The sequence below is a fragment of the Carassius gibelio genome, chromosome B6 (genome assembly GCF_023724105.1).
Source record: "Carassius gibelio isolate Cgi1373 ecotype wild population from Czech Republic chromosome B6, carGib1.2-hapl.c, whole genome shotgun sequence".
Lineage (NCBI taxonomy): Eukaryota > Metazoa > Chordata > Actinopteri > Cypriniformes > Cyprinidae > Carassius > Carassius gibelio.
The window spans coordinates 28,373,022-28,382,453 of record NC_068401.1 but is presented as its reverse complement, the minus strand read 5'-3'; the positions used below and the strand labels follow the sequence as shown (position 1 = coordinate 28,382,453).

Genomic DNA, 9,432 nt, shown 5'->3' with positions numbered 1-9,432 from the left:
TGCAGATCTTAAAGAGATGTGGAAGAATCATCAAACCGCAGTAAAATGAGTTTCCAGTTTCTCACCGTGAAGGACGTTTGCTTTCGAATCAGCAGAAATCAAGCGACTGGCCTCCAGCAGATCAGCCTCACACAGAGTCGAACGAGAGACCGACACTCGACTGACAGCCAGAAACTACAACACACACACACACACACGCTTACACACCCGAACAGACGAACAGTGGTCTGATTGCCAGATGAATTGGGTTCACCATACCAGCAGTGAATGAAGAGAGCGGAAATCTTTACTAGCGTTAAAGTGCCTCTTCAAAATCTCCTCGACAGACTTCTCTTCGCATAATTTCTAGAAACAGAAAACACGCAGGTAAGAAACAGTGACTTGTCTGTGAACACGAGAAGAGGTGTGTGTTGTGTTTGTACCGTGACGCTGTGGTTCCACTCGTCGGAGAATTTGGGATCTGGGAAGTCCGGAGGCAAACTGAGCTGAGTGCGAACCACATCCACGTACTGAGCGAAGGAGATCGAGCTGAACAGATGAATCTGTCTGTGAGAGAAACGAGACTTCACTCGCTTCTCCAGCAGCTCCAGCACGTCCTGTAACACACAAACACACCACACCAGTGACTCCAGAGCGATCCGCTGTGGGTTCACATCACCTCATCATCTAGAAATGTTGAGAACTACAGCTACAACAACCAATGCATGAAAAGAAATCAATAAAACAGTTTGCATGGAGAACTTTAATCAGTGATGATGATCTAATAAAATCAGCTATTATGAAAAACACATTTATTGTTTAAATCATGTTTGCTGAGTAAAGTAACTTTCAATTTTAAGCATTTTTTTACTAATGCTTTTGGGTTTAACTTTTTTCCTTTTATGTGTTCCTTACATGGTCAGAATTATATTAAGGCCACAATGCACAATTTTATTTTTTTGCATTTTTATTTGCATGAACAAAAATGCTAATTTGATGCAAAGTGATGCATTTTTAAATGCATTATATCGTAACCTTTATGAATAGTTTTTGCACAAAATCTACAGAATGCATCACTGTTTAAAAGAAAGCACTGGGATTATAAAGGGCGTAAGAAATGTGTTTTTCGAGCAGACGCACCAGTCTGCAGGTGAGTCCCAGCACAGCGACAGGCGTCTGCGCAGACTGAGACACGTCCAGCAGGTTATACAGCAGCGTCTGGTTCTTATGATGAGCGAACAGATCGAACTCATCCAACACGAACAGCACGGGACGACTGCTGCTCTTATCACCTGACCACACCACAGACAGAGTGACACACCATCAGCTGCATATACACTGAGTGATGCATTACCATTCATTAGAATATAAATCTGAAATTAAATCAAATATTAAGGGATGAAAAATTTTAAAAGTTGAAATGCTGACCCTGGAGCACAAAAGCAGTCAAGTCGCTGAGCCAAAAATCATTAGGCTATTATGTAAAGATCATGTTCCATGAAGATATTTTGTAAATTTCCTACTGTAAATATATCAAAACTTAATGTTGATTAGTAATATGCATTGCTAAGAACTTCATTTCGACAACTTTAAAGATGATTCTCAAAATTTTTTTTTGCATCCTCAGATTCTAGATTTTCAAATAGTTGTATCTCAGACAAATATTGTTTCCTAATAAACCAGACATCAATGGAAAGATGATTCATTCAGCTACAAATAACTACTTAAATTCCTTAAACCAAAATATAAATTAAAATGAATTTTAAATCACATAGTAATAACTCATAAAAAAAATAAAAAACATAAAATTACTCAAATAAAATGAAAACTGAAAGTATATATGATAACACAGAATGGTGTACACATAATAACATTGAGAAACCTCACCTTTCTTAAGAGCTTCCAGGAGAAAAGCCAGGTTCTCTGCGAAGCTCCCCTAAACACAAGAGCACCTCTCAGTACAGAAACCTTGAAAACTACAGAAATGCTTCCAGTAATAACGTCAGGAACTCACAAAGACTTTGTCTCCGACGACGTTCTCCAGGTGCAGCTGGCGCGTGATTTCTTTCAGAGCGATTTTGTCGTCTGTCTGCAGAAGACCTGTGTTCAGAAACCATCGCTGTCACTTTAACATCATCTCTGAGACGTAACACAGCTGTAGCTTCTCATTTCAGCGTTTAATACAGAGAACAAACAGCATTAAAGTGATGTGCACGAGCTCACCGTTCAGCTCCACCAGAAGAACGTTCTTCTGCACTTCCTTCAGACTCATGAGCTCTCGGAGGACACAACCCAGCAGCTTCACACAAACACCAGAACAACCAGTGCAGGACAAACAATTACACCAGAGCTTCAGAAATATTCACCTTATTTATTTGTACACTTCAAAAGTTACTTTCTTCCCCAATTTAGTCTTGTATTTCTACATTTCTAAACATTTTTAAATGAATTTACCCGAGATGCAACTATAAGACATATTGCCCACATTTCTGGGAAATTAAAATTAAGTAAATGCTTAAAATAAATAAAATAAAAAATAAAATAAATCTGCCATTGCCAAAACTCAAAGTTGTTAAGTGGACATTAAAAAAGTGGTTTAAAGACAAATATTTTCCATTTGAATATCCTTAACCTTTTTTTTTGTTCCATTATGGACATTGAGTAAATAATGACAGAGTTTTATTTTGATCTATTACTCCAAATGAGTAAAAAAGAGATGAGTCAGTCATCAGAAGGGTTCCAAAGGGGTGAACATTTTTAAATTTCCAGAAACTTTCCAAAAATCCATGGAATATTAAAAAAAAAGTCCTGGAAAGTTTCTTAAAGGGGGGGTGAAATGCTCGTTTTCACTCAATCTCCTGTTAATCTTGAGTACCTATAGAGTAATACTGCATCCTTCATAACTCCAAAAAGTCTTTAGTTTTATTATATTTATAAGAGAAAGATAGTCTGTACCGATTTTTCCCGGAAAAACACGAGCGCTTAGAGGCGTGACATGTGGGCGGTACATGTGGAAAGTGCAGTTTGATGACAACATCGCATGTTGTTTACTTGATGTGCTTACGCGCTGATAGCTAAGTTAACAACACAGAGATATTTGAAGCAGTTTTACTCACCGCCTGCGGTTACAACACACGATCGTGACCCTTTTTAGTTGGGACTGCATTATCCTTAAGAAATAAACGATGTGCAATCCGAAATGCAGAGAACAAACAAAAACACTTGCACAACTCCATTGATGCTCTGTAAAAATAAACTCCATCCACTGGTCCCTTAATGCTGTTTCTCTTTTGGTAATCTGTGCAGGGTTGTCTTGCCCTGGCAACCAAAAACACACTCCTTTTGTGACATTTCGCGACGCTCTCGCTCTGATCAGTGAAGTCTGTTGTGCTCTCAGTGCTCTGCTATACGGGAGCGCGCTCTTCCGGCAGAAGTGCCCTTAGGATCCATATAAGGAAATTCCGCTCCATCTAACGTCACACAGAGCCATACTCAAAAAAAACTTTCTGAAACTTGTGACAAACCGGAAGGAGTATTTTTGGAACAGAAATACTCCTTCAAACGTACAACTTAATTTTTGAAACTTTGTCCATGTTTAGCATGGGAATCCAACTCTTTAACAGTGTAAAAAACTCAGTATACATGAAATAGCATTTCACCCCCCCCTTTAAATTTCTGGAATATTTCCAAAATGTTCTGGAAAATTGTCAAAGGTTTTGCAACCCTAGTCATCAGCAGGGGGTAAATCTCTTGATGCTTCATACCATAGTTTTACCGGATCCTCGTGGACCAACAATGAGGACCGAGTTACTCTCTCCATGAACAGCTGTACGTCTCAGCAGCTCCAGCAAGTGCCTACACACACACACACAAGTGTAAGAGTCACACACACACACACACACACACACACACACACACACAAGTGTAAGAATCACACACACACACACACACACACACACACACAAGTGTAAGAGTCACACAGACACACACGCGCACACACACACACGTGTAAGAGTCACACACACACACACACACACACACACACACACAAGTGTAAGAGTCACACACAAGCACACACACACAAGTGTAAGAGTCACACGCACACACACACACACACACAAGTGTAAGAGTCACACACACACACACACACACACACACACACACGAGTGTAAGTCACACACACGCACGCACACACACACACACACACACACACACACACACACACACACACACACACAAGTGTAAGAGTCACACACACACAGGAGTGTAAGAGTCTCACACACACACACACACACACACACGAGTGTAAGAGTCATACACAAGCACACACACAAGTGTAAGAGTCTCACACACACACACACACACACACACACAAGTGTAAGAGTCACACACAAGCACACACACACAAGTGTAAGAGTCTCACACACACACACACACACACACACACAAGTGTAAGAGTCACACACAAGCACACACACACAAGTGTAAGAGTCACACGCACACACACACACACACACACACAAGTGTAAGAGTCACACACACACACACACACACACACACACACACACGAGTGTAAGTCACACACACGCACGCACACACACACACACACACACACACACACACACACAAGTGTAAGAGTCACACACACACAGGAGTGTAAGAGTCTCACACACACACACACACACACACACGAGTGTAAGAGTCATACACAAGCACACACACAAGTCTAAGAGTCTTACACACAATCACACACACACAAGTGTAAGAGTCACACACACAAGTGTAAGAGTCACACACACACAAGTGTAAGAGTCACACACACTCTTAGAGCAGACAAGAGCTAAGAGAGTAAACGGGACACACTTGTACTGTGAGTCCAGACCCACGGGTCGATCCGGCAGCTTCTGATGACACAGTCTCTCTCGCAGGAGCGTCTGAGCCTGAACACACACCAGCACATCAACACACACATCTGTACACATCAACACACACACATCTGTACACATCTGTACAGGAGAGGCAGAATAACGAGGACATAGCATCTGAAACCATAAAACAGCAGACAGACCAGAGAGACGCGCTGGGCTTCAGTGAGAGCCGCTGACCTCCGTTTGCTCATCTTCACCTGCACACACACACACACACATTAAAACATCTCCATTATCATGAGCTTGTTCACAAATGTAAATAAATACATGCAAACACACCAGTCCATGACACAAAACTGTCAGACAATTATAGTGCTTTCAAATGATTAATCGCATCCAAATGTTTTGTTTACATCATATGTGTGTGTACTGTGTATAATTATTATGTATAAGTGCACACATACAGTATATTTTTTGAAAATATATGCATTACTTCATAGTCATAATTAATATTATACTTTAATATATATATATATATTTAATATATAAACATTTTTTTTCTTAAATATATACAGCACACACATATATATTATGTAAACAAAAACTTTTATTTTGGATGTGATTAATAGGTTGACAAATACATAAATACAGGAAACATTATCATAGATAAAAACACAAGTACAGACCACATAATCAAATATGGAACATAACTGACACTAAGCTGGTTTTTCACTATTTTAATACAACTTCATTAATTTATTTTAAATAGTACTGCGGTATGACATATTAATAATAACGTAGACATATTTAATGCAATTTCTAAATTAATATGAGCTCGTTGCACTGCATATCTCGGGATGACTTTTGCACATTTTTTATTGTTTTATTTATATTATGTACTTTGTTCCATTTCATGTTGTGTTTGTCTTTAACTCTTAATTGTAGCACACTGAAAGCGTTCTTTGAATCGTCTTTGTACAGATGTAACGTTATATTATGGACGCACTGATAGCATGACTTGGGTTGAATTACAAAATAATTAACGTTAGAAACACTATTTTAAAATGTTATAGACTGAGTTCGGAATACTGCTAACACACTTAGTAAGTAACTTTAAATGACCTAAGATTAAGTTAACTGCTAAATTAAGCGTAAATAAACTCACCAATGTTGATCCTGTGATTTCGCGCCACAAGCCCAAGTATTTCCGGGTAGCAACATTGCGTATTTCCGGTGTAAAAAATGGGCGCTGATGGCAGATGGCGCTGTGTGGCCCGCGAAACCGAAGTACAGCCTCGATATATTAATTATGGAGCACTGTAAACAAATTAATAGTAGCCTACATTATATTGTTATTCGTTTGTATTTAATTAATTGAACGCATAAACACGGCCTGAGCTTTTCTTGTCAGCATTCTTTAAAAACTTTTTTAGGTGAAAATTACTTCAGCAAGCAATGAAACATGGACTGACATTGTTGACATGTAGCCTACCATTAAACTCCAATGAAATGCCACTGAATGTCCATATTTTATTTTATCTGCTTACTAGGCCATGCTAGTTTAGAATTAGAATGTAACCTCTAAAATCTCAAATAAGGAAAAATATTTCAGTCTAAAAACATTTTATTTATAAAGCACATGCTTGTACAGTCATTTAAAGCATTATGAAAAACTATGCATGCTGATGTGTTTTAAAAAACAACAAATAACCTGTCACTTGTATACGTAATGTTATATGTATGTAAAATGTAAAAGGAAAAACATTATTATTTGAGATTGACCTCTTTTCCTCCTTCACACAAAAGATCAGGCAAATCCATCAACACAACAGACAACAACATATTGCGAACATCTGATTTTTATCATCTTCAGATGAACATCTTTAAAAACAATAAGGCATATAAAGCTGCCAAAATGTGTGTATGACCCACTGACTCCAAAGGCATGGGCTACTAGGTTTGAATGAATGCTGATATTTAGTTCTGCAAGATCATATTAAGAATAAGTATTTAAGTATCACACTATTTTCCAGACTTCGCATTCAGCAGTTTCATTAGTAAATGTCTTGTATACTTAAGTATTAAAAAAGGTTCTGCTTGCACTTGTACTGTTTGTTTGTTTCTGTTCAACTTTGAAGATCCTTATGATTCAGATTCTTATGATGTAGACCTACTTATGTGTAGTCTGCTTTGAATAAAAGTTAGTATAAATGTACATGGTAAAAAGTGCAACTAAAACCCCTACAAAGATTCCAAAGACTAGTCCCATAAAAGACCCTCTAACTCCATTTTCAGCTCCTGCAACGGATCCAAGAAGTGCTCCGAATGCACCCAACAGTATCAGTACAAACTGTGTGGAGTCCATGCTGAATTTTGATCCATCTTCTGAATGTTTTGCAGCTTCTGTAGATTCTTTCTTGTCCTCTGAATCTCCTTTGTGTTTATTGACTGCAAAATAAATGAACACTTCTAGATCAGCGTGTAACTGAGATCAGCTGTAGGTTTTTGTGAAATAATACTCACAGTTTGGAGTATCCGTTAGCAAACTTCCCCGTCTCTGACTGAGCCGAGTCGCACCAGACGCTTCTTGTGTCTTCTTTTGAATCAGTTCATAGTAAGCCTGGTGTATGAAGAAATCCCCACAGCTGTCCTCCACCAGGCTGTCTATCTTCTGAAAGATTTCACTGATCTGAGCTGGAGATTCACAAGCGTTCATCTGAAGAACATGTGATCGTCCTCCACACTTTTCCAGGATTTTCTCTGCGCTGTGAATGTGTTGTCTGATGGTTGTTTCCTCCACTCCTTCATCACATGCAAACAGCACGATGGTGTGTTTCCAGACGCGCTCTGACAGTAACTCCATGTGCATCTCTGCTGCATTGATTTCACCTTCAGAAGGTTCTTCAGAGAGAGATTTCACTGGTATGACCAGAAGCAGAGCGTGAGGTCCTGGAGCACAAAGCAACACACTTCTGGTAATTTCTTCTTTTACGTTTTCTGGTGTTTGTTGTATTGAGTGTTTGTGCCATCCTGGTGCTTCCACAACACAGATCCTCCTTCCTGCTTGTACACTCTTATATAAAGTACATAGACCATTTTTCTCGCAGGTCAAATTCTCCCCAATTAGCACTGATTTTGCTAGCTTATTCTTGTCAGCACCAGCGTTTCCGAAGAGCACAACTCTGAGCACGGACTGCATAGAGGAACCTACAATCAAAAGACAAATTATTATTCTGTAATGCTTTCAATCAAAATATTTCTATTTTGGAGAAATAGAAAGAAAAAATTCACTCACCCTTAGGAGATGTTAAGAATTTAGTACCCATGCTCACATTATGTTTGGCAACTCGAAGATGATTTTACAATATGTCTTTCTGCTTAAGAAAACAGGCAGTAGTTGGTTCTACTGAGTTTTCACATTATTTTTATGGCTGTTTTGAAACCACTGAATCCTGCCGAATCACAGAAAACATCACAAACATCAGTTGCATGTGACATTATTTTATTTAATGATTTAACAAACATTGTGAACATTATTTCATGTGATGTGCACATTTTAAAATTGTTCAAAACATTTACAATTTAATTGAGAAGTTACACTTTTAATAGTTTATTAGCACTGGGCTCACCTTAAATGCATAACTGTCATTATGTGAAACACCTTTTTAGCACTGAACATAGCATTTAGCATTGTAGAGACTATTATACTAATCTGAACTCTCTCACACAAAAAAATACATTTCTGATATATTCTTGAAAATTTATGTTTCAAGAAAATATCTTAAAACAGTGTTTTTTGTTTGTTTTGTTTATAGACATAAAGACACCATTTTAAAATATTGCGTCAGCAGTCTCCGTCTTAAGGTGTAACGTACCATTAACAAAAGCTTAGGCAACAGGAGGACACACTTAAAAGCTTTATCTTCTTTTTTAAAAAGCATTAACAAGAACATATAAAAGTACTTATCAGAAAATATATATCAATATACTTCAAAATAATGCTTAAAATTATATGAACTATCAACCTACCTGGCAATGCAAGCTGTTTTTGTATTCACTTCACTTCCGTATATACAATACTTTCAGTTTGGTGGGTCTATTCAGGTAAATCAAGTGTTGAACTATCATGGCAGCTCAAAAAAAGAAACCAATCTACTTATAAGTCACATAGGCATAGATACAGAAAGAAGTAAATACATACAGTATTGCCATAGAAAATCTTTTAGTACATAAAGACTTCAGAACCTGGGTGTTAAGTGTGTACAGCCGAGATACATTACATGAAATACATGAAGTAGTGTGACGTTATGTGTGTCGTATGGCACACATTTCCAATATATTACCTGATTCAGAAAGAAATTAACTAATTTAACTAATTTAATATATCAACAGTATGTTTCAAGATATCAAAGAAACACAAGCTTAAAGATGTTTAGATGTTTAAGCTCCCACAGATCCTATGCTGAAAAACTTATGCAACTGCTTTTTTGTACATGTAATCACAGAAAACATTTTAAACATAAAGCTAAATTTGATATTGTAATAACTTACCTCACATTCACAAGGTTGTTTTTCTGTACTCCTA

The 9,432-nt window shown here is 37.8% G+C and overlaps 2 protein-coding genes across 2 annotated transcripts in view; both read right to left on the bottom strand.

Moving 5' to 3' along the window:
* Nucleotides 1-6,120, bottom strand: part of orc4 (origin recognition complex, subunit 4) — a 7,655-nt gene extending 1,535 nt beyond the window's left edge. The window contains exons 1-11 of the mRNA XM_052558098.1: nucleotides 6,013-6,120; nucleotides 5,048-5,104; nucleotides 4,843-4,919; nucleotides 3,744-3,834; nucleotides 2,203-2,278; nucleotides 1,994-2,079; nucleotides 1,867-1,915; nucleotides 1,120-1,271; nucleotides 423-596; nucleotides 259-345; nucleotides 66-174 (exon numbers count right to left, since the gene is read on the bottom strand). Of these exons, the coding sequence (XP_052414058.1) occupies nucleotides 66-174; nucleotides 259-345; nucleotides 423-596; nucleotides 1,120-1,271; nucleotides 1,867-1,915; nucleotides 1,994-2,079; nucleotides 2,203-2,278; nucleotides 3,744-3,834; nucleotides 4,843-4,919; nucleotides 5,048-5,098 (952 nt within the window). The 5' untranslated portion in view covers nucleotides 5,099-5,104; nucleotides 6,013-6,120. The remainder of the gene's footprint in view (nucleotides 1-65; nucleotides 175-258; nucleotides 346-422; nucleotides 597-1,119; nucleotides 1,272-1,866; nucleotides 1,916-1,993; nucleotides 2,080-2,202; nucleotides 2,279-3,743; nucleotides 3,835-4,842; nucleotides 4,920-5,047; nucleotides 5,105-6,012) is intronic.
* Nucleotides 6,121-6,688: 568 nt separating this feature from the next.
* On the bottom strand, nucleotides 6,689-9,432 carry zgc:158417 (uncharacterized protein LOC780838 homolog). The gene is made up of 5 exons (XM_052559760.1): nucleotides 9,399-9,432; nucleotides 8,877-8,980; nucleotides 8,143-8,299; nucleotides 7,371-8,054; nucleotides 6,689-7,295 (listed from the first exon to the last, which is right to left on the bottom strand). The coding sequence occupies exons 3-5, from the start codon at nucleotides 8,171-8,173 to the stop codon at nucleotides 7,018-7,020; spliced, it is 993 nt and encodes a 330-aa protein (XP_052415720.1). The 5' UTR covers nucleotides 8,174-8,299; nucleotides 8,877-8,980; nucleotides 9,399-9,432; the 3' UTR covers nucleotides 6,689-7,017.